Here is a 27,242-nt window from a genome sequence, read left to right on the forward strand (position 1 = left end):
GCGCTGGGAAATGATTAGGCCCCACCGTCCCAAGCAAGAGAGTTCTCAGGCTGGAGAGACCATTCGGGATTTCACCCCGGGTTCCTGAGAACCTGAGATCTGCGGGCAGCTGCGAGGCATCCGGAAATGCCCGAGTCTGGGGAGACGGACGCCCTCAGACTTTCCTCTAGGAGACTCTACAGGTAAAGGGAAGTCCTGGGACTCGAGGGGAGCCGCGGCACCCGAAGGTAGGATCAAAAGTTTTGCTCACCTGGCCCGGCGGCGTTGCGTCGCCTTGGTAACCACAACTTCCGGCTTAAACCGGAAGTCAGCGAAGTTGCTCTACGAAATGTGCGCCCCCGCCCCCTCTGGGGCGGAGAGACTCAGCCCCTCCCTGTCAGCCGATACCCTGGGACTGACAGTTCCCTAGGGAGCTGGCGGCCCCCAGAGGACCCACGCCTGAACCCGGTGCGACTCGTGGCCTTTGGGCTAGGAGCCATGGACGCCTTCACCCGCTTCACCAACCAGACCCAAGGCCGGGACCGACTCTTCAGGTGAGTCAGGTGCCAGCGGCCTCCGCCCCTTTCTCGCCCTAACTGGGTGCTCCGGTGCCTATTCCCCGGCACCCGAGAAAAAGGAGGTGATAGTCTGGTAGATGGAAGCGGGAAGGACGTTGCCAGCTCCTACGGGGGGAGTTTGGTATCCGAGCCCCTCCTCACCCTAAATTCTACGTGGGTGGGCCCAACGCATCCGCGTCCGGTCCTAGCCTCGTGCACGAAAGCCCCAATGCCTGGCACCCTAGCCGCCTCGAGACCGCCTATGACGTGACACCGGCTGACAGATCCTCCTCCCCTCCTAACTTTGCTCTCCGGGCAAAGAAAGATTGGGTTCTTTCCACTCAACATTCTTCCGAGGGAATTCCTTTAAAGAGAAACTTTGGGTTACTATTTGTGGCCAGGGAAGCAAACCACTTGGTGTGGCTTCAAATATCTCTCGTTGTTGTTGTTGTTGTTGCTGTTGTTGTTTGTGAGACAGAGTCTCGCTCTGTCGCCCAGGCTGGAGTGCAGTGGCACGGTCTCGGCTCACTGCAACCTCCTCCTTCCAGGTTCAAGCGATTTTTCTGCCTCAGCCTCCCAAGTAGCTAGGATTACTGGCGTGCACTACCACGCCCGACTACTTTTTGTATTTTTAGTAGAGACGGGATTTTGCCATGTTGGCCAGGCTGGTCTCCAACTCCTGACCTGAGGTGATGTGCCCACCTCGGCTTCCCAAAGTGCTGGGATTACATGCGCGAGCCACTGTGCCCGTTCTCAAATACCTCTTGAAATGTTTGAGTAGAGACAGAAGTTCTCTTCCATTATTGCCCAGTCTGTATCATTGAGATACTGCATGTGGAATAGTTTTGTAAATTGTAAAACAAAATATAGCAGGGATGAGACCACACCAACTGGACTGGGGGAGAAATACAATGGGGAGAAGATCAGAAAGAACTACCTGCACCTCTGAGGTTCATGCTGTGCTACTGAAAATATTAAACAGAGATTGCGTCTCTTTTTCTTTTGGTTCCATAAGAAACAAAAAGAACTGAGAGACTGTATCTTTAATACACATACAGTACTAGTTCATGATGTTTTAGAGATTTGGTTGATTCTTGCTTGATTAAAAAATAGTTACAGTTGCAGTTTTATTTAACAGCTCTTCATTCTCTTCTGGGTGTGCAAGTGCTGATACAAACAGATCAATTAGAATGGCCCCAATAATGAGGCTTTTGGAAGCCATCTTTATACCAGCTATTGTTACCAGTGTTTTGCAACTATGAACTTATTTAACCCTCATCACAACCCTATGAGGTAGATACTCTAAATATTCTCCCCATTTCAGATGGAGAAAACCAAGCAGAAGGAGGTTAATAAGTACCACAGGGCAGAACTGAGAGATTCACGTCCACGCAAATGACTCCAGTGCCCACTTAACTACCAAGCTATACTGGCTTTCTCATTAGTTTGATACGTTTTTTAAATGGTTGCTTTATATATAAGCTTCATTAAATAGAAATTTCATTAAATAGAAACCTGTAATTCCAGTGTACCTAGAATGTACCCTGCAAGGTTTATCAAGGAAGTTGGTTAAAAAAATAATCATTTAGGCCGGGTGCAGTGGCTCACCCCTGTAATCCCAGCACTTTGGGAGGCTGAGGCGGGCGGATCAGGAGGTCAGGAGATTGAGACCATCCTGGCTAACATGGTGAAACCTCGTCTCTACTAAAAATACAAAAATTAGCCAGGCATTGAGGCGGGCGCCTGTAGTCCTAGCTACTCGGGAGGCTGAGGCAGGAGAATGGCATGAGCCCGGGAGGCAAAGCTTGCAGTGAGCCAAGATTGCGCCACTGCACTCCAGCCTGGGCGACAGAGCAAGACTCAATCTAAATAATAATAATAATAATAATCATTTAGGCCAGGTGCAGTGACTCACACCTGTAATCCCAGCACTTTGGGAGTCTGAGGCAGGCGGATCACGAGGTCAGGAGTTCGGGACCAGCCTGGCCAACATGGTGAAACCCCATCTCTACTAAAAATACAAAAATTAGCTGGGCGTGATGGCCCATGCCTGTAATCCCAGCTACTCAGGAGGCTGAGGCAGGATAATTGCTTAAACCTGGGAGGTGGAGGTTGCAGTGAGCCAAGAACGCACTACTACCCTTCAGCCTGGGCAACAGAGCAAGACTGTGTCTCGAAAAATAATAATAATAATAATTTAAGATATATTTATTCCAAAAGATCTGAGATCTCTAGCATTCATTTCCCAGCCTCCTTGATGATCTGTATAACCTTTATGACCACACTGGCATTCATAAAATAATACCTTGCTTTCTGTGCCAATAATGCTCACGCAAACATGGTGAACGTTCCTAAAACCTGTCGGACTGTAAGAAGTGTGGCAAGCACCAACCCCACAAAGTGACATAGTACAAGAAGGGCAAGGATTCTCTGAATGCCCAGGGAAAGCGCATTATGACAGGAAGCAGAGTGGCTGTGGTGGGCAGACTAAGCCAATTTTCCAGAAAAAGGCTAAAACTACCAAGAAGATTTTGCTAAAGCTTGAGTGTGTTGAGCCCAGTGAAGATCTAAAAGAGTCCTGGCTATTAAAAGATGCCAGCATTTTGAATTGGGAGGAGATAAGAAAAGAAAGGGCCAAGTGATCCAGTTCTAAGTGTCCTCTTTTGTTTTATTATGAAGACAACAAAATATTGAGTTTATGTTCACTTCAAAAATAAATAAATAAACATAATGTCTTACTGTTGGCCTCATTCCTATTGTTAGACCAAAGCTCAGAAAGGCAGAGTCATTGACATGACCAGCCCTCTAACCAGGAAGCACACTTAAAAAAGAGAAAGCAATTGTTTATGATTCCAGTCTTCTCTTTTTATTTCATTCCTAGTACCAAGTTCACTATTTTAGAAAATGGAAAATGTACCACATTTTTATTGAGAATAATATTTATAGCATAAAGGGATTCAAATGCACTTATAAGACAGTAGGAACCAGGCACCTACTTTATTAATAGACTGCCAAATGGATTTGGATGTGTGACTATGTGATGTAAAATTTCTCATACATTTATATTAGTAAGCCATTGTTATTTGTAAGCATGACAATAATCACTTTATTAAATATATAGTATTATTAAGCAGGATTCTGCCTGTATTTTATATAAAATATCAATGAGTTTAGAAAGACAACTATGAAAACATATTTATACTAATTTATGTACTGATGTGTATTTGGTCCTTTTGTTTACAAAAAATTAAACAATCTTTAAACTGTGGACTTTTCATTTGGTTCTGGTTTGAGTTTGTGTCGTGTCACATAGATGGTAGATTATGTACATGGTAGAAAAGTTCATTTTAGAAATCTGAAAATCAGGCGAGATTACAGGTAGCTCACGCTTGTAATCCCAGCACTTTGGGAGGTTGAGGCGGGCAGATCACGAGGTCAGGAGATCGAGATCATCCTGGCCAACATGGCGAAACCCCATCTCTACTAAAAATACAAAAATTAGCTGGGCGTGGTGGCACACAGCTGTAATCCCAGCTACTTGGGAGGCTGAGACAGGAGAATCGCTTGAACCCGGGAGGCAGAGGTTGTAGTGGAGCCAAGATCGCACCACAGCACTCCAGCCTAGCGACAGAGCAAGACTCGGTCTAAAAAAAAAAAAAGGAAGAAATCTACACTGGGGAGGAGAAGGAGTATGGATCTTTGTAGACTTAACATGAGGGAGATGTTGTGCAGTTTCTCACTTTGACTATATCCATTTCTCTGTGCCATTTGCCTTTTGGACGCACATTGGCTGCATTATTGCAGAGTTCATTTTCATTACCTTTGTGTTAAATTTCCATGACATGTTCTACCCTTTGGCTCTCCTGTGGAATGACTGTTGCAGAATTTTGCTTTTGTAAGAGTTGCTACATGAGAAATGGTCTTGGAAATGTTGTCTGTAGGCATGTGTTTCCCTTTCCCTTCATGAATTAAGTTTTATTTGGTTTGTAAATCATTCTTCTCAATTTTTTTTTTTTTTTTTTTTTGCATTTCAGAGCCACTCAGTACACATGCATGTTGCTTAGATATTTGTTAGAGCCTAAAGCTGGCAAAGAGAAGGTGGTAATGAAGCTCAAGAAACTGGAGTCCAGTGTGAGCACTGGTCGTAAATGTAAGTACCCTGTTTCTTGAGGGACAGTGGCTCCTGGTTTAGAATTCTCAGCCTCAGATCCTATAATTTGTGGAGTAATTTCTAGGTCATTAATTTCTAGTCCATCAAGTTTATTGATGAAATTGACCAGTAAGACTGTCCTCATGGTACAACAGGTTTGAATGTCTTGCTGCAGACCATTCATAAACACCCTGTTATATTCACATCTGGTGCTACACCTTGTCTTTCTGCTTAATCATAACCAGTGAGACAGACAACGTGTTAGTTCACCTTTAGTTCTTAGAATCACAGTATGTTTTAGCAGTCTCTGACATGAGCTTCTGCTCCTGTGAGCCCCTTTGTTGTAAACAAGAGTGGAATAGTTATATCCTAGACCACCTGCCTTTTTCCTTTCTTGAGGAGTGCTAGAGGATATATAGGTGGATACATTTTTTGTAGCCCATTTGTGAGGTAGGTTTCATGCTAAAGGTAAAAAGTGAAATCAATGTTTTGTGCTTATTTAATTCACTTTAATAATACATCATCATACTGGGAAATCCAGTACTTTTCATAGCAGTTGCCTTTCTGACTCTTTGTTGTTTGATGAAAACCAGATGTTGCTATAGTAGGTTAGCAGAGGCATTAGAATGGAATGTAGAGCATCACATATTGATCAGTTGGTTTTGAGCACCTATGTTATATAGGTATATTCCTGAGCCTTATGGGAGAAGTAAGGTGCTTTAAATAATGACATATAAGATTTAGTGCCAAACTTGTTGGCTGAGGTAGAGGAAAAGAAAGGTGTTTTAGAGGAGGTGGAACTTGAGGTGAGGCTAGAGAGAAGGAAGAAGAGTTTCGAAGGGCATTCTCCTCTAGTAAAGGCTCACAACTGTTCTGAACAAACCATTGTATGGGAGGATCATTGTCAAACTACAAAACTAGTTTGACAGAAGATTTGAATTGTCAAGCACAGGGATGGGAAGGGTGGGGCGAGCTTTTCTGGATGGCACTGAAGGCCAAGATTAGAAATTCCGTTTAGATTATTTAGAATGTTGGAGCTGAAAGGTCCTTTAGAGGTCGCTGGTGTCTGAGTCCAGAAGGGGCTTATCCAGGGTCATTCAGCCAGTTAGTGCAACAGCCAGAACTGGAACCCAGAATCTATATACTAAAACAGCCATTACATATACTATTTTACTATTTTATGTTATTTTTGATAACATAATATCAAACATTCTTTTTTTTTTTTTTTTTTTTTTGAGATGGAGTCTCACTCTGTTGCCTAGGTTGGAGTTGGAGTGCAGTGGCGTGATCTTGGCTCACTGCAACCTCCACTTCCTGGGTTCAAGCAATTCTCCCACTTCAGTCTCCCTAGTAGCCGGGACTACAGGCGTGCGCCAATACACCTGGCTAATTTTTGTTTTGTTTGTTTTATTTTTAGTAGAGACAGGGTTTGACCATGTTGGCCAGGCTGGTCTCAAACTCCTAACCTCAGGTGATCTACGCACATTGGCCACCCAAAGTGCTGGGATTACAGGCATGAGCCACCGCGCCTGGCCCCTTCTGAGATTATAAGTTTTCTGACAGTAGCTACTTCTGAGTGCCTCCTGAGTCTAAGGTATGGTCCTTCAAGGAAAAGTATTTATTTTGCATCCTCCATGATGTTTAGTACTATAACTCTTTCTCAGAAGGTGTTCAGTAAGTACCTATTGATTGATGCATCCCTGATGAATTGAATTACATGCTCACATAAGGACATGCCATTGCAATGGTTGATTTAATTCAACTAGGAGCTCTGTGACAATATTAGTAATTGTTCTATCCATTAAATTCTACCATTTCTACTTTATTTTCTTGACAATAGGTAGCCAAAAGGGGTTTGGACCAGAGAAATGGCAAAATGATAATAGTGTTTTTTAAAAAGACAGTCTTTTGTCTGGAAAATAAATAAAATGTAAGGCATCAAACTCTCCAAGAGAGTATTGCATCTGGAGTTCATGTTATCATAGTACCTTCCTTCTAAAGAAGTGTAGCTGGTAAATAATCAGATGTAACCGTCCACACTCATGATTGACCTTGCCTGGAGTATGCCGTCAGTCAACATTAAGGTGTTCATTACAATGAAGGAGGTAAATTTAAAGAGTCACTGTTTTTTTTTTGCCTTCCAAGATCATTTTAAGTGTCCTTAATGTACTGTAAAATCTTTCTCTTTTTCTGAACAAAGGCTGAGCCTTGAATGACCATCAGTTGTTAAAAACACCAGTGCTAAACTGGGCACACTGGCTCATGCCTATAATCCCAGCTACTCGGGAGGCTGAGGTGGGAGGATTGCTTGAGCCCAGGAGGTTGAGGCTGCTGTGAGCTATGATGGTGCCACTGCACTCCAGCCTGTGTGACAGAGCAAGACCCTGTCTCAACAAAAAACAAAAAACAATGAAAAGCTGGCTCCTCACCCGGATACAGGGATTCTATTTTCCCGTTGTATACTAATGAAATAACTGTTCATTATTGTGGGTTCTACTTGCAGGGTTCAGACTAGGCAATGTGGTACATGCTATACAGGCAACTGAGCAGAGCATTCATGCCACTGACCTGGTACCTCGCTTATGCTTAACATTAGCCAACCTGAACCGTGTGATTTATTTCATCTGTGACACCATCCTCTGGGTGAGGAGCGTAGGTCTCACCTCTGGCATCAACAAAGAGAAATGGCGAACGAGGGCTGCCCACCACTACTGCTTTTCTCTTCTGCTGAGCCTGGTCAGGGATCTGTATGAAATCTCCCTGCAGATGAAACGAGTTACACGTGACAGGGCAAAGAAAGAGAAATCAGCATCCCAGGATCCTCTTGGGTACAGTGTGGCTGATGAGGAAACAGAATGGCTCCAATCCTTTCTACTTCTCGTATTCCGATCTCTGATGCAGCATCCTCCCTTGCTCCTGGACACGGTGAAGAACCTTTGTGATATTCTGAACCCTTTGGACCAGCTGGGGATCTATAAGTCCAATCCTGGCATCATTGGACTTGGAGGTCTTGTGTCCTCTATAGCAGGCATGATCACTGTGGCATATCCTCAGATGAAGCTGAAGACCCGTTAGGGTGTTTTTAGGCTTGGAACTAGTACCTACTTTAAAAGATGGCCTCTTAGTGGGATAGAAATTTGTATAAGTCAAGGCCATGTCATACTGTGCTTAAGTTCTTGTTCATGTGAGCATTTAACAACCTATGATGTGGGCAGAGGTGAGGCCAAAAATGGAGAAGGGAGGAGCATGAAGACTTGTATGTTTTTGGAGTGCTGGAGTGACTTGTGAATTTCTGAATATTTTCCCTTCATCTAACATTGATTGAACATCTCTTATGTGCATAGTGGGAGCTTAGTATTTGCTGAATGAATAAAAATTGAAAGGAAAAAATTTAAAAAGACCCAATCACACTGATCATTTAACACTAATATACAATAACTTTAGGGTTATATGGATCATTGGTTTCACATAATTACAGTACGTCTGGTGCATGGCACTCTCAGATCTAGTAGAGGCTCTGACGTCAGTAGCAGGATGGAGGAGAGCTGGGCTGACAGCCTCTCAACTTGTTGGCCCTTATACCATCACTACACTCATGTCCTTGCTCTGTCCAGAAGTAGAATCAGAAAAGCATCAGGCACCTTCATGGTATAAATTGTGTCTATGGGTGCAGTGAATAAGCAAAAATCAGAAGCAGACAGGAGGGACTTAGAAGAATAGGTAGAGGGTCACAATGGGTGCCTATATGTAGCCTGTGACAGATAAGAAGCTGACAGACAAAAAACAACTAAGGCTAGAGCCTCATTCCTCTGACTCCTAATCCAGTGTTCATTCCATGCTCTCCCACTGTCTTCAGAATTGAGTAGAAATGTGATCCCCTCCTGAATCCTGTTTTTTGCCTCTTACTGTCCCATAATTTGGACCTTCCTTGTCCAGTGGTTTATATTCTTTTCTAGAAAAACTAAAACTGGGTGGAGTGTAGTGGCTCACACCTATAATCCCAGCACTTTGGGAGGCTGAAGCAGAAGGATTGCTTGAGGCCAGAAGTTCAAGACCAGCCTGGGCAGTGTAGTGAGACCCTATCTCTACAACAAAGTGTTAAAAAATTAGCCAGGCATGGTGGCGTATGCCTGTAGTCCCAGTTACTCTGGAGGCTGAAGCAGGAGGATCACTTGAGTCCAGGAGTTCAAGGCTGCAGTGAGCTTCCACCGCACTCCAGCCTGGGTGATACAGCAAGACCTAGAGTCTTAAAAAAAAAATTATAACAGTATTTAGACTCATCAGCTAGATTGTTTTATTTAAATCCTTCTAACAATTTAGGCAATACTACATTAATTTTCATCAAAATTTATCCAGTCAAAAAAATTTCATGATACTCCAGATGTAACGGGGTCACAATTTTCTATGATAAATCAGACATCTTATTTGTAGGGTGATTGAGGGAGGTGGAAAGCACAGGAGGAAGCCAGTGAAGAGGACACTGGAATGCTGAGTCAATGACATTGACTTGTGTTTCTATCTCCCATCTTGGGTGTGGGTCTTTATATGTGGTTACAGATCCTTTAGTTTGAGGGAGGTGAGGTAGGGAAATAGGATGCCAGCAGGTAGGAGGCTGATGTCAGTCCTCCCAGCAAAGCCGTGTCATTTATCTGAATGGAAGTGAGAAAATAAATATGTACTCAATAAGTTATATTTCCCAGAAATGTGATTGAGATTCTCAAAAAATAGACTCAGATTCTTGGCTGTCTGTTTAACCAATCAAGATATGGAATTTGAGAAATAAAATTTTGGAAATTTTAAAAGACATGAAAGCTACTAGGTCAGGGCAAATAAAAAGCTTAACTAACTTTTTATTGTCCAGATCCTCTACTGTAATAGATTAATTATGTTCAATAAATTTCTAGACAAAATTGACTTGTGTCTGTGAATATGTTCTGGGAATAGAGAAGAGTTAAACGTAAGGCAATCCAGCAGATAATCCTCAATCAGCCTACACAGTTGGTACAGCGAGCTCTGGGCTAGAAGATCCAGACTGAGGAGGAGGATGGAGAAAGATTAAGATGTAGAGCCTCTGGGTTGAAAGGGACCTCTGAATGAACTCATCTAGACTGCTGCCATGGAGAGGGTGCTCTACAGTAGCCCTGTCAATGCCTGGCTGGCTTCTGCCTAGGTAAGTCTGCGTTGAATTCATGGTGGTATGTTACAGTGGTATCCATCTTAATGGTGTCCTGGTACCTCCCTGTGAATCCTTCTTTCTAAGTAGTGTTTTCCACCCCAGAGCCTCCACATTCATGAGGGATACCAAAAATTGAAGTTCTTCATAGGTGTACAGCCCAGCACATTCACAACTGAGCATTGTTGCCTGATAATTCATTTATTCAACAATGAATGTTTGAGTGCCATGCATGGTTTTGGGGATCCACTTGTGAGCAAGATGACCTAGCTCCCTGCTCTCATGTGGTGGAGGGGTAGGGAAAGCAGGTAGGGACGGAGAAGGAAAGAAGATAGAAGTCTATGCCCTGCAAGCTACTGCTAGAAAACTAACACTTCTGTCTTCCCTCGGGACTCTCCTAGGCCCTTTCACCACTTCTCACCTCTCACCCACATTCTGCACTCCCAGCTAAAGCAGCCAAAGGACTAGTTGATTTGGCAGAGCTTTCAGGCACAAAGCCCTATACTCCCTCTGGCCCAAAGCCACTACTCTGAAGGCTGAAAACTGCCCTTTGGCTCAGGTTGCTGTCCAGTCACGGCCTCAAAGATAATTTGTGCTGAACCTTGAGGTGAGGGCAGAGGCCACTTCTTTTTTTTTTTTTTTTTTTTGAGACGGAGTCTGGCTCTGTTGCCCAGGCTGCAGCGCAGTGGCCGGATCTCAGCTCACTGCAAGCTCCGCCTCCCAGGTTCACGCCATTCTCCTGCCTCAGCCTCCCGACTAGCTGGGACTATAGGCGCCCACCACCTCGTCCGGCTAGTTTTTTGTATTTTTTAGTAGAGACAGGGTTTCACCTTGTTAGCCAGGATGGTCTCGATCTCCTGACCTCGTGATCCACCCGGCTCGGCCTCCCAAAGTGCTGGGATTACAGGCTTGAGCCATGGCTCCCAGCCGAGGCCACTTCTTTAAATACTTTGTCTTCTCTACTGCCTTACATTTGAAAAGCCCAGGTTGGATCAATAAGTATTAAATGTATAGCATATTACTCCTTTGAAGCCTCCCTGCTTGACTCCTGCCTTTCCTGCCTTCTCATTCCCTACTTTATTGCATCACAGATACGTAGTTTATTACCAAGGATCTTTCATAATTCCCCACTCCCATCTCTTTCTTCTCTTGCCCACAGTGTGTGACTTAGAAGAGTCAACAATACATGAAATTCCACCAGCAACAAAGAAAATACGTTTTGTTTTCCTATTGTCCATTTTCACAAAGAGGCCCTTCTTAGTTAATCTGAAAGCTATAGCTTACACCGGAGTCCTCCATCATATCTGAAGCCAGGAACTAGAACTTGGGCTTGTGCTTGAGTCCTGGCTAAAGAAGGGTTGAGTGGTGCTAGTTCTTGGTTGTCTGGGTGCTGTTGATTAGTGATAGAATCTTAGTCAACACTGTCGCTTATCCAGACTTAGGAGAACAAAAATCTACTTGGCTCTCCCACTCTTCATTCTGGTAGCATCTTAGGCCAGGTAAAGTTCAATAAATTTTTTTGAACTCTAAGAAGTGAAAATTCCTCCCTCAAAGGCTATATTGTCAAAAACAACTCCTGGCTCTGTTGCTTCTTCACTGAGGGCAATTTATCTCCATAATCAAAGACGAATACATTCAGATGAACTCTTCTGTGTGGGTTTAAATTTTACTGTTCAACATTCACTCTTGCTAGTAAATAAGAAAAGATGAGAGAAATGGATTGAGAACTGTCCCACAAGACCCTCTACGGAAAAGGAGCCAAAAGATTGCGGAGGTATATAGAACTTTAGAGCTTTTGAGTTTAACGATGTATATCCCTTTACCTTCTTTCTGGAAAGCAGACTTTTGTGAATTGAGGGCAGGAACATTATAGAACTGATGCTTCATGGCTCTGGAATACTAAGTCCTCTGAGCCTGGATCTCCTTCAGCTCTGCCACCTACCTCCTTGTTTGCTAAATGTCCTTAGAGAAGTTAGGATACGCCCCGGGAACCCTGGGTCAGATAACCATGACAACTGCTGACCCTGCTTTCTCTTCCTCTCTGCCCTCCTCTAGCTGGGAGGCGTTAGTAGCATTGCCCAAGACTCCCAGGAGTGATAGGAATTGTTTCTGCCTGAGGAGACGCTCTGCAGCCTGGGCTCTGTGAGACTGAGGTGGCGGTCAGCTGCAGTGAGTGTTGGGGTCCTGGGGCACCTGCCTTACATGGCTTGTTTATGAACATTAAAGGGAAGAAGTTGAAGGTAAGGACCTCTTGGGAATTTTGCTTGGGATGAAAAGCTCTGCAGGGAAACTACTGAGGGAGAGATTCTGGTATAGATACTCTGTACCAGAAGTATAGAATAGCTATTCTGGGGCTACTGTCTTTTCCAAAACACAGATATGTTTGCTTAGAAATAGAGGAATTGGGTAGGAACAGTGGATCATGCCTTTAATCCCAGCACTGCAGGTGGCCGAGGCAGGTGGATCACTTGAGCCCAGGAGTTCAAGAACAACCTGGGCAACATAGTGGGATCCTGTCTCTACAAAAAAAGACAAAAAAAAAAAAAATAGCCCTGCATAGTGGTGCATGCCTGTAGTCCCAGCTACTTGGGAGGCTGAGGTGGGAGGGTACCTTGATCCCAGGAGATCAAGGCTGCAGTGAGCCATGAGTGTATCACCACATTCCATCCTGGGCAACAGATTGAGACCCTGTCTCAAAAAAAAAAACATAGGGAGGGGGGAGAGGGACAGACACAGAGAGAGAGAGAGAGAGAGAGAGAGGAATTAACCCAGAGCCTTTTCAAAGATGAAACCTGAAACTTGTTTATTTATTTTTTTAGAGATGGGGTCTCACTATATTGCCCAGGCTGATCTCAAACTCCTGGGCTCAAGCAATTCTCCCATGTTAGCCTCAGTAGCTGGGATTACAGGTGCTTGCCAATGCACCCAGCTTGAAACTTGTTGTTTTAGTGTCTTTTGGACCCTCATTAAAGAGCCTTAGGACTTTAGCTAAAACTTTTTATCTCTTATGGCTGCCTGCATTTTTTATTTCCTAGCCTGAACCCTTTTTTTTTTTTTGAAACGGAGTTTTGCTCTTGTCGCCCAGGCTGGAATACAGTGGCATGATCTCAGCTCACTGCAACCTCCGCCTCCTGGGCTCAAGTGATTCTCCTGCCTCAGCCTCCTAAGTAACTGGATTACAGACGCCCACCACCATGCCTGGCTAATTTTTGTATTTTTAGTAGAGACAGAGTTTCACCATGTTGCCCAGGCTGGTCTCGAACTCCTGACTTCAGGTGATCTACCCACCTTGGCCTCCCAAAGTGCTGGGATTACAGGCCTGAGCCACCGCGCCTGGCCTCCTAACCTGAACTCTTATAAGAAACATTATTCTTGGCTTGGCCAAGGTGGGCAGATCACTTGAGGTCAGGAGTTTGAGACCAGCCTGGCCAACATGATGAAACCCCATCTCTACTAAAAATACAAAAATTAGCCGGTATGGTGGCTCATGCCTGTAATCCCAGCACTTTGGGAGGCCGAGGTGAGTGGATCATGAGGTCAGGAGATTGAGACCATCCTGGCTAACGCGGTGAAACCCTGTCTCTACTGAAAAAAAAAAAAAAAAAAAATTAGCCAGGCATGGTGGCAGGCGCTTGTAGTCCCAGCTACTTGGGAGGCTGAGTCAGGAGAATGGTGTGAACCCGGGAAGCAGAGCTTGCAGTGAGCGGAGATCATGCCACTGCACTCCAGCCTGCACAACAGTGTGAGACTCCATCTCAAAAGAAAAAAAAAAACCCGTCTCTACTAAAAATACAAAAAATAAAAATAAAATAAAATTAGCCGGGTGTGGTGGTGGGCGCCCCAGCTACTGGGGAGGCTGAGGCAGGAGAATCCCTTGAACCCAGGAGGCAGAGGTTGCAGTGAGCTGAGATTGTGCAACTACATTCCAGCCTGGGCGACAGAGCAAGACTCCATTTCAAAAAAAGAAAGAAAGAAAGAAAGAAACATCAGTCTTGACAAGTAAGCTATGGAGCAACTCATTCCTATGGGGACCCTAACGAGTGGGGCTATTGTGTGTGACATTCACCCTCCAACCTAATGCCTTCCGTTCAGGGCAAATGGGCCCCCAGGCAGCCTGGGCCTAGTTGGTGGCCATGAGAGGTAGGGAAGTGAGAACTCAAGCCTGAGGGCTTCTGATGGGACCTGGGACTCTGTTTTGCAGCTTAAAGAGCTAGGATGGCAGTCAACAAAGGCCCCACCTTGCTGGATGGAGACCTTCCTGTAAGTAACTTGGGCTCATCTGTGACAGGGGATGGACAACTGAGGGAGGAGGAAGAAGCAGGGAGGGAAGATGCAGGGGACTTAGAGCAAGATATGCCCAGATTATAATCCTAGTTCATTGACTACCATGGCTTAGTTATTCTTGCCCTCACCACCTTTTGTAGAGGGCAGTTGGAGGATCTGGGAGGGGAAAAAAGATGCTTATTAAAAACTAAGCACCTTGGAAAAAAGGGACAGAAATCCTGGCTTAGGGACAGTGGGGATTGGAGAGGAAGGGAATAACTATGTTTAAACCCTGATGCAGAAGCCCATGCTCTGTCCACCGCCCAGCTGGATGTGTATTCAGTGCAGAGCCACTGCATTCTTTGTCTCCAGCATCATTCATATGGCAAATGGCACCTCCCGGAGTCAGATGGTGCACAGCCTGTGCTGCTGTGTCGGGGGAAGGGTGGGATATTCCGTGTGTCTCGTGTTCTATCTCTGACCTGGTTTTCACTGTGATTTGAAATGGTTTGATACTTTTAGGAATGCTTGATGGCTCCTGGCAGGGCATCTCAGATTTGCACACAGTTCAGATAGTGAAACTTAAAAATTGTGAACCTGTACAATATCCACCTTGCCCAAATTAGCCTTATACTAACTCTTACACTAGGAATCACTTTGTTTTGTATTGAGTCATAGAAGAGAGAGGCATAAAATGGTCAAGTACATAGTGAAGCCATTCTAACAGACGGTGGTTTATTCCCTTCCCAGGATCTCTTTCCCCATTTGGTTTTGTCTAAAACAACCTCTGAAAGCTCTGTCCAAACTGTTAAAAATAATGTTTTCACCGGGCGAGGTGGCTCAAGCCTGTAATCCCAGCACTTTGGGAGGCGGAGGTGGGCGGATCACGAGGTCAGGAGATTGAGACCATCCTGGCTAACATGGTGAAACCCCGTCTCTACTAAAAATACAAAAAATTAGCTGGGCGTGGTGGCAGGCACCTGTAGTCCCAGCTACTCGGGAGGCTGAGGCAGGAGAATGGCGTGAACCTGGGAGGCGGAGCTTGCAGTGAGCCGAGATCGCGCCACTGCACTCCAGCCTGGGAGACAGCAAGACTCCGTCTCAAAACAAAAACAAAAACAAAAAAACCCGAAGACATTGTGGGCTGCTCTGTCTTAGTGTACACATAGGTCTCATTGATGGGGATCTTTGAACTCTCCCTCCTACAAACAGAACAGGCCAGGTCTTCACTTCATGAGCAAAACTATGCCACAGTGTCATATTCAAAGTTACAGAGAGTCTGAGCATCTGAATCTGACCTGGGGAGTTTTTTCTTTTTACTTTAGATATGGAGAATTCTCAACATTCATAAGAACAGACAGAAAAGAACATAATAAGCCCCATGTACCCTTTGTTAGCCCCGAAGACCATGAATTCATGGCCAATCCTGCCTCATCCTCACTTCCATTAATTCCCTCACTTTGTGTTATTTTGAAGATAATCCTAGGCAGGCCATTTCCAACTCGAGTTGGAATCCTGACTCTGCCACTTACCAGCTGTGGGATCTTGGGTAAATCACTTCCCATTTCTGATTGTCAGTCTCCTCATTGACTCAGTGTTGGTGACAGTGCTAACCCCAGAGGATGGCTGTTAGAATTAAGTGAGCTTATGTCACCAAGGCACCCAGACCAGTGCCTGCAGCATAATGGCACCTGACAAATGCTCTTTCCCTCTGCATGCCTAGAATTTGTTCTTTTAATTTTATTTATTTATTTTTTAGATATAGCGTCTTACTCTGTCACCCTGGCTGGAATGCAGTGGCACCATCATAGTTCACTGCAGCCTCGGCCTCCTGGTCTCAGGCAGTCCTCCCACCTCAGCCTCCCCAGTAGCTGGGACTCTGTAGTCCACATGCCATCAAATATTAGCATGGCTAGCTTTTTTCTTTTCTCTTTTTTTTTGTGGCTCAGAGTGTTCTCAAACTCCTGGCTTCAAATGATCCTCCCACCTCAGCCTCCCAAAGTGTTGGGATTACAGGCATGAGCTTCTACACTTAGCCCTAGAATTCATTATTTTACTCAAAGACCAGTGTTTTTTCACTAAGGTTCCTAGGTGACCTAAAGCTTAATTATGTGACTGCTGCCAAAGGTGCATTACTAACAGCACAGCACCCTGGAAATGATAAACGATTGTTCCAGTACACCCAGCACGCACAGATCACACCCAGAATGCTGTCTTTGAGTGTTTTTTGTTTGTTCGTTTTTTTGTTTTTTGAGACAGGGTCTCATTCTGTCATCGAGGCTGTAGTGCAGTGGCATGATTATGGCTCACTACAGCCTCCATCTGCCAGGCTCATGTGATCTTCCCACCTCAGGTTCTTGAGTAGCTGAGACCACAGGCAGAGAGCACCATACCTATTAATTATTATTATAGTTATTTTTTGTTGAGACAGGGTCTCCCTATGTTGCCCAGGCTGGCCTCAAACTCCTAGGCTCAAGCAAGGGTAGTATATTTTTAAGAAAGATAATGTAAAACTGTAGCATGTCCAGGAGAGGGGGTCACCAGACCACAGTGTGAACCATTTGTAAACAAAGTTAGGAACTGGAGCCATTTAACATGATGGAGGTACCTCTAAAGGGAGACATATTTGACTTCAAATATGTGAAGGGCCAACCCATGAATGATGAAATAGGTTTGCTCAGTTTTGTTCCAGAGGGCAGAGTGTGGAACAGGGGGATGGAGGCAAATTTCAGCTCTGCAAAGCTGCCCAACAAGGGACACAGGCCACTTTATGAGGGGGAGAGCTCTCATTCAGGCAGATATTCAAATATAAGTCTTGGCTGGGCACAAAGGCTCATGCCTATAATCTCAGTGATTTGGGAGGCTGAGGCAGAAGGATCACCTGAGGCCAGGAGTTCAAGACCAGCAAGACCCGCCCCCTCTACAAAATAAAAGTATTAGTAAGGCATGGTGTCACACGCCTGTAGTCCCAGCTACTCAGGAGGCACAAGTGTGAGGATTGTTTGAGCTCAGGAGTTGGAGGTTACAGTGAACTATGATGGCACTAATGCACTCCAGCTTGAGCAACAGAGTGAAACCCTGTCTCTAGGAAAATAATAAATAAATAAAAACAAATACAAGTCTACCAGAGAAATGATGGAAAGGATTCTTACCACAAAGTCCCTTGGGGGCCTAAGATTCTGTGATTCTGTGCAGTTGGGCAGATCTAAACCTACACATTCTACTAGGCACAGCCCTGACTGTGGTTCATGTATTCAGCTAACATTACTGTGCCATGCTTTAGGCTACACTCTGGGGATACAGAGATGAGTCTATGGGGAGTGAGATGAATACCCATAACCATAGCACGGTGTAATGAATGTGGAGACAGCCAGGGAGGGAGTGGTTTCCGACGCGATGGAAGAGAGTCTGGAAGCTTCACAGGGGAAGTGCTGGTCAAGTGGAGTCTTGAGGGAATGGCACTCTGCCAGGCAGCAAGGGCTATGGGAGGGAAGGTGAGCGTTCTAGGCAGTGGGGCCAGGATACACAGGCGGGGAGGCAGTACCTCAGAAAGACCAGAAAAATGTTTGGAGAAGCCACCAATCAAAGGTGCATTAAAACTCTAGACATTAACAACACTTGCTCTCTACTAGTAGGTATCAGGGGAGTGAGTTGGGGTGGGGGTGGGGGTGATGGGATCTGACTTGGCCCCTGGAGAACAGAGATTGCCTTGGTAGCTCTCCAGAACCTGGATAGTGACCAGGAGGACATGGACTTGTTTTCCCCATGGGCTCTCCCATGCTCCCATGATTGGGGCATCTAGAGACCTCTTTGGCCTTAGTTCCTCCCAGGTCACTTGGACTCAGGCTAATTGCACCATTGGTCTCCATGACCCTGAGGTCACCTTCCTGGGAGGCTGGAGAGGGAGGTGGGACAACTTGAATGTGTTCCTTCCACACCAGGAGCAGGAGAATGTGCTGCAGCGGGTCCTGCAGCTGCCGGTGGTGAGTGGCACCTGCGAGTGCTTCCAGAAGACCTACACCAGCACTAAGGAAGCCCACCCCCTGGTGGCCTCTGTGTGCAATGCCTATGAGAAGGGCGTGCAGAGCGCCAGTAACTTGGCTGCCTGGAGCATGGAGCCGGTGGTCCGCAGGCTGTCCACCCAGTGTGAGTCCTCGCGGCACTCAGCAGCTGCCTGCTTATTCACTGCCTACCTGCCAGTCTGTCTGTCCGCCTCTCAGTCTGTCTATCTGATAACTTGCTTGTCTCTCTGCTTAACTGCCTACATCCCATTGCATGGTCTTCTTATCTATGGATATAAAGGTATACATACAGATCTCTTTTCATCTATAGATGCCTATCTGTGGCCCAGCTGGCATTTGCCTAGGATAACAATGATGGCCAGAGAATCTGCAGGGGAAGGGAAGGCAGAGCTATGCAGGCAGTGGTGAGGTTGGGGTCCATGGCAGACCAGACACTCACTGTAGCAGCACAGGCGGCAGCAGCAAGAACCAGCAGAGTCTGGCAGAGGCAGAGGCAGCCACACTAGGGGGCCTGGCAGGGCTGGAGGGCATGGAGGGAGGGGAAAGCTGGCTGAGCCCAGCAGCTGATGGTAGCGGCTCATGACGGGTGGGGGCGGCAGAGAGCCACTAGCCAGGGCCCTGGAGGCAGAAGACGGTTCTCTTACGGGCCTTACCAGGTGTGTACCACTCAAATTGTTCTGCCCCATCTGAAAATGTGGCCTCCAAGGCATAGCTCTTGACAGGGCTGAGGGAAATCGCAGTAATGCCAAAAAGCCTAGCACCTTCCACCATCCTAATTACAGAATTATGGGTAGCTGAGGACTCCACACAGCAAACAGGAGAGGACAGATGTAAAGTAGGCCCAGGCCCTGTCCCTGGCTGCAAGCTCCTTAAATAGTTTCCTTGAGTCTCATTCTGCCCAACTGGAAGACAGCTAAGTCATCTGGGCTCTCTGCTGCTCGAGAATTTTGTGAAGAAAAATAAGGTATCTGGAGAAAGAATATATGAAAGAGTATAAAGAGCTCTCTTTGAAAGCTGTGGCCTCCAGTGGTCATCGGCTGCAGAGCCGATGTCCCGGCCGACCCAGGCAGGATCCCCTTGAAGCAGGTGCATCTCTGATGCAAGCCCACTCCCCAGGGGCAACTCTTTTCCCTTCCCTGCGACCCTCTTCAGACAGCTGACCATCTCAACACCTAGTGGTTAAAAAGAGCATGGACAGCCTGGGGCCTGCACTGGCTGTGCTGGGAGTTTGTCATGTTGAGAGCTAAGCAGGCCCAGCTCCAAGGCCTCACTGCCATCTGCCTTCCTCTCACACCTCTCTTCTCCCTCCTTAGGCTCACTCAGAGTCCCCATGCAGGTACCGAGGGAAGAGAAGGAAGGAAAGAACAGTACTTGTTGGTGATTCATATAGCTCCCATCATTCTTCTTCATAAAAATCCTGCCAGGCAGGCACCATTAATTCACCTTTTACCACGTAGGAAGCAGAGGCTCAGACAGGCTGTGACTTGCTGAGGCCACAGGCTGCTTAGACGTGGTCACTTGGCCTTTTGAGTGCAGGTCTCAGTGACTCCAGAGTTCCCACACAGATGTAAGAAATTGGCCCGGGTCTCGAGGAGCCCCTGCGGACAGGGGCTAAAGAGGGCAAAGGGCCTGGGGCCCAGAGATGCTGGGGAGACAGCAGGCCTTGGGATTTGAGGGCTCCAAGTCACTTCTTTGGCACAGAAGCCACTGCTAGATTCTCATGGAGACAGGCCGCACTCACCCAAACTTGACCCTTTCCTTCCAGTCACAGCTGCCAATGAGCTGGCCTGCCGAGGCTTGGACCACCTGGAGGAAAAGATCCCAGCCCTCCAGTACCCTCCTGAAAAGGTAAGCCCCTTCCCACCTCTTGAAGCCTCCCTGCACTCTGTCGTCACCACCTCTCAGGGAGGAGAGGGCAGGGGCTGCTGATGCCGTGACTGGAAGTCTGTGTCCCATGGTGAGCATCCTCCGAGGCTGGCAGAGGCTGCCTGCTCCCAAGGCCACACCACACAACAGGCTCCTCTTCTCCCTGTGAAGCTAAATGGAGGTGGGGTTTCTGGGACCAGCAGGCACGAGCCCAGAGGCAAACCCAAACAGGAGCTCTGGCGGGTCCCACTGCCTCCGGATACCACACCCTGGGATCTGAGGTTCCACAGTCTGCCCTGGACCACTTGGCGACTACAGCTGCTTAAGGTCATGAGTCACACTCATTCAGATCCCAGGAGTGTCATCCCATATCCTCAAGATCCAACATTTTATGGACCATGAGATTGAAAGTCACTTTACCTGGCTACATATTTATTAGGTAGTTGCTATGATAAGGACTCATTTTTGGTGCTTCTGGGGAATAAGCTTCAGTCTCTGACCTCATCTATCTCACTGACCAACTACCCTTCCCACAAACATGTACTGAGGCCTACCCTATGCCCGGGCCATCACCTATGCTTTATCAAGTACTCTCACTTAATCCCCTTGTCAACCCTCTGGGATAGGGGTTGTTATCTCCATTTTACAGAGAAGAAACCAGTAAGTGGAGACAGTGAGAGCAGGTCTGTTCAGCCGTGAGGCCTGTGTCCTTTGCTCCCCATTTTTCCAGATTAAAGGCAACATTTTTGTCACAAAGGCGCTCCCGGGATAACGAAGAAAAAGATAAATTATTTCAATGCAGAACTTGTAGGAAGATCAAGCACACCTATAAATCAATAGAAACGCTGTGTTCTGAGGAAAGGATGAAGGAGATTCCTTGTGAGCATGAGGGTATCAGGATAGGTGGCACCAACGAGGAGTCTTTGGGGTCATCCTCACAGGATGAGAGGGATCTTGACAGGCAGTGATGGGGGTGAAGAAGCCAGGAGATCCAAACGGTTGGCACAAGGAAGGTTGGAGCCCTCTGCCTTTAAAGCCTAGCTTAATTCCAGGTACCCAAATATCAGTACCAGTTCCCTGGGCCTTTAGATGACGCCTTCCTGGGACCTGGGCTCAGGCCACCAGACCCCGAAAGGGTGGCCCTTCCAGGGACTGCAAGACCACATGCCTAACACCCCCACCAACTTCCCCCAGATTGCTTCTGAGCTGAAGGACACCATCTCCACCCGCCTCCGCAGTGCCAGAAACAGCATCAGCATTCCCATCGCGAGCACTTCAGACAAGGTCCTGGGGGCCGCTTTGGCTGGGTGCGAGCTCGCCTGGGGAGTGGCCAGAGACACTGCGGAATTTGCTGCCAACACTCGAGCTGGCCGACTGGCTTCTGGAGGGGCCGACTTGGCCTTGGGCAGCATTGAGAAGGTGGTGGAGTACCTCCTCCCTCCAGACAAGGAAGAGTCAGGTACTTGCCATTCGGAGGCTCGGCCTGGGAGTGAGTTGTCTCACTGCCTGGGAATCAGCAGGAGGTAGCAAGGCTCATCCAGCCACTGCTCTGGAATAGGGAAGGCCAGTGGGATTTTCAGATGGATTCATAACATTTACCCTCCTGCCCCCACCCCATCTGTAAAGAGGGAAAGTGAGTTGTGGAACTCACCAGTGAGTTTGTGGTGGAGCTAGAACACCTGCTTTCCAGTCCTAGACATGACCCAGAACTCCCCGGCCCCTCTCTTACTTGTTTCCTCTTCTTTCCCCGCAAATCCCTACTCAGCCCCTGCTCCTGGACACCAGCAAGCCCAGAAGTCACCCAAGGCCAAGCCGAGCCTCATGAGCAGGGTTGGGGCTCTGACCAACACCCTCTCTCGACACACCATGCAGACCATGGCCCGGGCCCTGGAGCAGGGCCACACCCTGGCCATGTGGATCCCAGGAGTGGCGCCCCTGGTGAGTATCTGCCCTGAGCTCTGACTGACCCGGTGCCTGGGAGCCTTGTGGGCCTCTTAGTACCTCCCATCCCCCACCCATCGCCCCTTCCTGTCCTGAGAACATTCTCTCTTCCAACCTGGGCTAGGACTTTAGTTCTAAGGACAAGAGGCCTTGAGAGGGGTAGAGGGATGGCCTTCCAGACCACAGGGAAAGAGAAGGGACAGGATGTTAAGCAAGGGCAGGCCTGCCTTGCTAGAGTGCTCCTGCCCTACCACTCACTTCTATCTCCCCCATTTCCCTCTGAGTCTCCCCCAAGCCCCAGTCTTCATCCCCCCAAGTGGGCCTCTTTCTATGGGTCTTCCCACCTATAAGACAGCAGGACTTCCATCTGCTATGCAAGCACTAGGGACTGTCATCCTTAAATAAACAAAGTACACAACCCATTTTGTCAGGGAGAGTGTACCCAGCACCAATGCACCCAAGGCAAATTTGCCCTTTCTAGGCCCAGGGAGAGTTAACTCCCCACCACTCCCCACCTCCACCTCTCTGTATTTTAGCAGAAATAGGCTGGATTTTTTTCATAAGGAATTTTAGTAAGAAACTAGCGCCAGAAAAGAAAATAAAACAACATTAAAGCATAAAGGTCAGCAAACAAGATTACTACTTTTCAGCCATCTTTTGAGCAGTACTTTTAAAAGCATCATCAGGCCTGGATCATTCATTCAAGCAAGTGTTGCCCCTGCAGGGATACAGGATTAGCAGTTCCCCTCAGTCCCCTGCATCAATAATGGCTGAGACAGAGTCACATGCCTGGGCCTGGCCTGCAGCGGGCAGAACCTCACATGCCACCATTCACATGGAATAGAGTGGCATCCCCAAAAGCTGTGTAATAAGGAGGCTCTGTTTGTGGGGCTCCCTAGAGGTTTAGAATGTGCCTCAGGAGACACCAGCCTACTTGCTCAGTCAATTTCTTCCCATGGGACACTCTGGTTCATTGAATTTTTCACTCTTTAGAGATCTGGGGGGAGTATCTACCAAAGCTAACAAACATATATCCTATGGCCCAGCAATTCTACTCTTAAGTGTATACCCAACAGAAATGAGCACTTAAGTCTCCCAAGACAAGTAAAAATTGTTCAGATCAGCAATATCCTTAGCTAAGAACTGGAAGCAATGATAATGCCCATCAACTGTAGGATGGGTAAGTTACGGGAAATTCGTATGATGGAATATTACACAGAGATGAAAAAGAAGGAACTACTTCCATTTGCAGTAACATAAGTGAAACTTACACCATAATATTTAACTAAAGGAGCTATTAATGAATGAATACACATGATGTGACTCCACTGACATGAAGTTCAAAAATAGGCAAAACGAAGGCATGGTGACAGAGATCAGGATTGTGGTTGCTCTTAGGGGAATATGGACTGAGTGGGGGACCCAGGGAGTCTTTGGGTGTTGAAAATGGTCTATGTCTTGACCTGTGGTGGTTACACAGGTGTGTTCTTATAAAAATTCATAGAGAGCTTACACTAAAGATGTGTGCACTTTAGTGTATGTAGATTACCATTCAATAAAAAGTTTCAAGAAAAGTCTGCTGGGGCCAAGCCCTGCTCACCACCTGGCCTGGACCCTGGGGGCGAGGGGCTTCGGCTGCTGTGGCTCCCTGGTCATCAGCAGGGGCAGTTGAGCCAGCAATCTGCTGCCATCCTCCCTCAGAGCAGCCTGGCCCAGTGGGGTGCCTCAGTGGCCATGCAGGCGGTGTCCCGGCGGAGGAGTGAAGTGCGGGTGCCCTGGTTGCACAGCCTCGCAGCCGCCCAGGAGGAGGATCATGAGGACCAGACAGACACGGAGGGAGAGGACATGGAGGAGGAGGAAGAATTGGAGACTGAGGAGAACAAGTTCAGTGAGGTGAGGGGGAGAGTGGGAGCCTCAAAGTCGTCCAGTCCACAGAAGTGGTGAGAAGCAGAGGCATAGGGTGAACTCAGGAATTCTGGCCCAGATGCAGGGGCATGGCATGTGTGTGTAACACCCTTTACCCCACCCCCAAATGCCCAGCTGATGAGGGACTTCCATGTCATTCTCTCAGCTGATCCTTGCAACACTCTGTAAATAGGCAGGGCAGAGATTATTGTCACATTTTGCGGAAGAAACAGAGGTTCAGAGAGGGAATGTGACCTGTCCAAGGCCACACCGCTAGTGGCAGAATAAGCCTGAAGTTTTGTAAATTTGGTATTCTCATGCTTTTCCCTTGAGCTCTGGGGCTGGTGAGGAGGGAAGGGTCAGGGGAGTTACTGCAGGAGGCACTGACCCTACTCTGGCCCCCAGGTAGCAGCCGTGCCAGGCCCTCAAGGGCTCCTGGGCGGTGTGGCACATAACCTGCAGAAGGCCCTCCGGACCACCATCTCGGCTGTGACATGGGCACCTGCAGCTGTGCTGGGCATGGCAGGGAGGGTGCTGCACCTCACACCAGTCCCTGCTGTCTCCTCGACCAAGGGGAGGGCCATGTCTCTATCAGATGCCCTGAAGGGCGTTACTGACAATGTGGTGGACACAGTGGTGCATTACGTGCCGGTGAGTACCACCCCTGGCAAACTGTTAGTGTCCCAAGGGGCCCGGACAGGGCAGATAAAGTAGATTTGACTGAAGGGGATGCAGTCCCCCTCCTTTCCCCTATTCCTCTGGAGACCCCCCTGCAGTCCTCAGTGCCCTGACAACATTTTGACATACTGGGCCTCTCCCAGCCCCAGGAGTATAGAGGCCCGTGGCTCTGGCCTAAGGCCTCTCCCCACGGCCCCTCCCACCTGTTGGTAGAGGAGTCTCCAGCCATTAGTCCTGGGATCCCAGTGCCTCACCTTCACCCCTTTGCTCCCAACTGAAAGGCCGGGCAGGTGCCAGGCAGGTTTGCACGCTGCTGCGCGGGAAGTGGTTGGAGAGACTTCCAGGGCACCCTGAGGGGTGGGCCATGAGTTCCATGGGACAGCAGCAGGCTCCACCCAATTCTATCACCTGTGGCCAATAGGAAAAACCCAGGGGATACCAATGCCATCCCTTTGGGAGCCCCTTTCCAAAGCAAGTTATAGGGTTATGCGGGCCTGAGGGGGGCTGGTCAGGGCAGAAAGCACCCTTAGAGCTGGTAAGGGGGTGGGTTACTCAGTCACTCTAGCAAGCAGCATGCCAGGGATCTTAGCAGACCTCCTGTTTACCCTGCGCTCGGCCAGCCCCAGGAAGGTGTACCCATCCCTGGCCAGGTCACTGTGTGGGCTGCAAGGAAGAGTTAGGAAAGCTGATGACCTCCCATTGAGGGTTCCCCTCATGGAGGCCTAGGGGATCCTGAAACTTTGGGAGGCTTGGCTTGCCTGAGCGGCCACCTGGTCCATGGAGAAGCTCAGAGTGGGTAGGACCTCAGGGCTTTCCCCGGTGCCCCTCCAACTACTGAACCGCTCCCCAGCCTGTGGCCTCCTGACGGCCGCTCCCAGTGAAACAAGCGAGGGACCCGGGAAGGGGCGGTGGGTCAGAGGCGCAGGGACCAGGGCCAAGCCAGGACTCTAAGGCGGCTGCCGGGCCCTCAGCTCCCCAGGCTGTCGCTGATGGAGCCCGAGAGCGAATTCCGGGACATCGACAACCCGCCCGCCGAGGTCGAGCGCCGGGAGGCGGAGCGCAGGGCGTCAGGGGCGCCATCCGCCGGCCCGGAGCCCGCCCCGCGCGCCGCACAGCCCCGCCGCAGCCTGCTGAGCGCGCAGAGCCCCGGCGCGTCCCCCGGACCCGGCCTGGAGGACAAGGTCGCCACGCCCGCAGCGCCGCGCCCGGCCTTCCCGGCCGTGCCCCGCGAGAAGCCGAAGCGCAGGGTCAGCGACAGCTTCTTCCGGCCCAGCGTCATGGAGCCCATCCTGGGCCGCGCGCAGTACAGCCAACTGCGCAAGAAGAGCTGAGTCGCCGCATCTGTCGCCGCACCCCGGGCCGGCGGGTTTCTCTAACAAATAAACAGAACCCGCACAACCCAGGCGAGCGTTGCCGCTTTCAAAGTGGTCCCCTGGGGACCCCAGCCTCATCCCGATGATGCTGCCGAGGCACACATTTTTTTTTTTTAAAGCATCCTTTTGGGGCTTCACCCTCAGAGCCAGTTTTTAAGGGACACCAAAGCCGCAGCCTGCTCTGATTCTATGGCTCGGTTTTTACTAAAAGAGTAATTGCCTAACTTGGTTTTTCATCTCTTTAACCAAACTTGTGGCCAAAAGACATTTGACCGTTTCCAAAATTCAGATTCTGCCTCTGTGGATATTTGTCACGAATGAGTAACTCCTGTCACCACTCTGAAGGTCCAAACAGAAGATCTTGACACATTCTTAGCACTGAACTGGAAGATCCTCTGATGATCTAGGCTCCCAGCAGACTACTTTGAAGGGAACAATCAGATGCAAAAGCTCTTGCATGTTTATTTAAAATACTAGTGTCACTTTCTGAGTACTCGCCCCTTCACAGGCTGAGTCCCAGGCCTGTGCTTCATAGAGCCAGCTTCTTGCTCACAGCCACATTTCCATTTTGATCATTACTGCCTGCACCTGCATAGTCACTCTTTTGATGCCCTCCAGATGCTGGGGAACGAAAATGGTGATCATATATAGACTTTATAGCCACAGTTCATCCCCAGTCCCATTTTCCAAGGGAAATGTTAATATTTGATAAATCTAGAAAATGCATTCATGGCCAGGCTCGGTGGCTCACGCCTGTAATCCCAGCACTTTGGGAGGCCAAGGCAGGTGGATCACGAGGTCAGGAGATCGAGACCATCCTGGCTAACACGGTGAAACCCCGTCTCTACTAAAAGATACAAAAAATTAGCCCGGCGTGGTGGTGGGCGCCTGTAGTCCCAGCTACGCAGGAGGCTGAGGCAGGAGAATGGCGTGAACCCAGAGGCAGAGCTTGCAGTGAGCCGAGATCACACCACTGCACTCCAGCCTGGGCGACAGAGCGAGACTCCGTTTCAAAAAAAAAAAGGAAAAGAAAATGCATTCATACAACTATAAAATTCAAACATTGCAGAGGGGTGTGTGTCTTTCTCCCCGAGCCCCCCTGTTCCCCTTCATTAAAAACCACCATGATGCCGTCTCTGGTGTATGCAGGGCTATGCACCTGCAGGCACGTGTGTATGCACTCCCCACTTGTGTTTACACAAGCTGTGGGGTGTTATACACGCCTGCTTTTTTCACTTAATAACACAGCTTGGAGAGATTTTTGTATCACATCATAAATCCCACTCGCTCTTTTCGACAGCCACATAATAACTACTGCATAATATGGATACGCCT

General features: G+C 48.1%; 3 protein-coding genes and 1 pseudogene across 7 annotated transcripts in view; 3 read left to right on the forward strand and 1 right to left on the reverse strand.

Moving 5' to 3' along the window:
• WDR93 (WD repeat domain 93) overlaps positions 1-335 on the reverse strand; it is a 49,952-nt gene extending 49,617 nt beyond the window's left edge. The window contains exon 1 of the mRNA XM_033189046.1: positions 251-335. The gene's annotated coding sequence lies outside the window, so the exon portion shown is untranslated. The remainder of the gene's footprint in view (positions 1-250) is intronic.
• Positions 333-9,596, forward strand: PEX11A (peroxisomal biogenesis factor 11 alpha). 3 transcript variants are annotated; one of them, XM_033189044.1, is made up of 4 exons: positions 408-533; positions 1,675-1,829; positions 4,571-4,686; positions 7,190-9,596. In XM_033189044.1, exons 2-4 carry the CDS (start codon positions 1,795-1,797, stop codon positions 7,759-7,761), a joined length of 723 nt encoding a protein of 240 aa, XP_033044935.1. In that variant the 5' UTR covers positions 408-533; positions 1,675-1,794; the 3' UTR covers positions 7,762-9,596. The 3 variants fall into 3 exon arrangements, with proteins under 3 accessions (XP_033044934.1, XP_033044936.1, XP_033044935.1); XM_033189043.1 differs by lacking the exon at positions 1,675-1,829 and having other exon boundaries at positions 333-533; XM_033189045.1 differs by lacking the exons at positions 1,675-1,829; positions 4,571-4,686 and having other exon boundaries at positions 356-533.
• On the forward strand, positions 399-25,865 carry PLIN1 (perilipin 1). 3 transcript variants are annotated; one of them, XM_033189039.1, is made up of 10 exons: positions 4,596-4,686; positions 11,915-12,099; positions 14,061-14,119; positions 18,064-18,268; positions 19,910-19,992; positions 21,205-21,469; positions 21,776-21,948; positions 23,653-23,844; positions 24,262-24,507; positions 25,506-25,865. In XM_033189039.1, exons 3-10 carry the CDS (start codon positions 14,075-14,077, stop codon positions 25,863-25,865), a joined length of 1,569 nt encoding a protein of 522 aa, XP_033044930.1. In that variant the 5' UTR covers positions 4,596-4,686; positions 11,915-12,099; positions 14,061-14,074. The 3 variants fall into 3 exon arrangements, with proteins under 3 accessions (XP_033044931.1, XP_033044933.1, XP_033044930.1); XM_033189040.1 differs by lacking the exons at positions 4,596-4,686; positions 11,915-12,099 and adding an exon at positions 399-533; XM_033189042.1 differs by lacking the exon at positions 11,915-12,099 and having other exon boundaries at positions 4,566-4,686.
• Positions 2,645-4,181, forward strand: LOC117070229 (annotated as a pseudogene).
• Positions 25,866-27,242: the final 1,377 nt, after the last annotated feature.

Source organism: Trachypithecus francoisi, unplaced genomic scaffold (assembly GCF_009764315.1).
Source record: "Trachypithecus francoisi isolate TF-2019V2 unplaced genomic scaffold, Tfra_2.0 Lachesis_group3, whole genome shotgun sequence".
NCBI classification, from domain to species: domain Eukaryota; kingdom Metazoa; phylum Chordata; class Mammalia; order Primates; family Cercopithecidae; genus Trachypithecus; species Trachypithecus francoisi.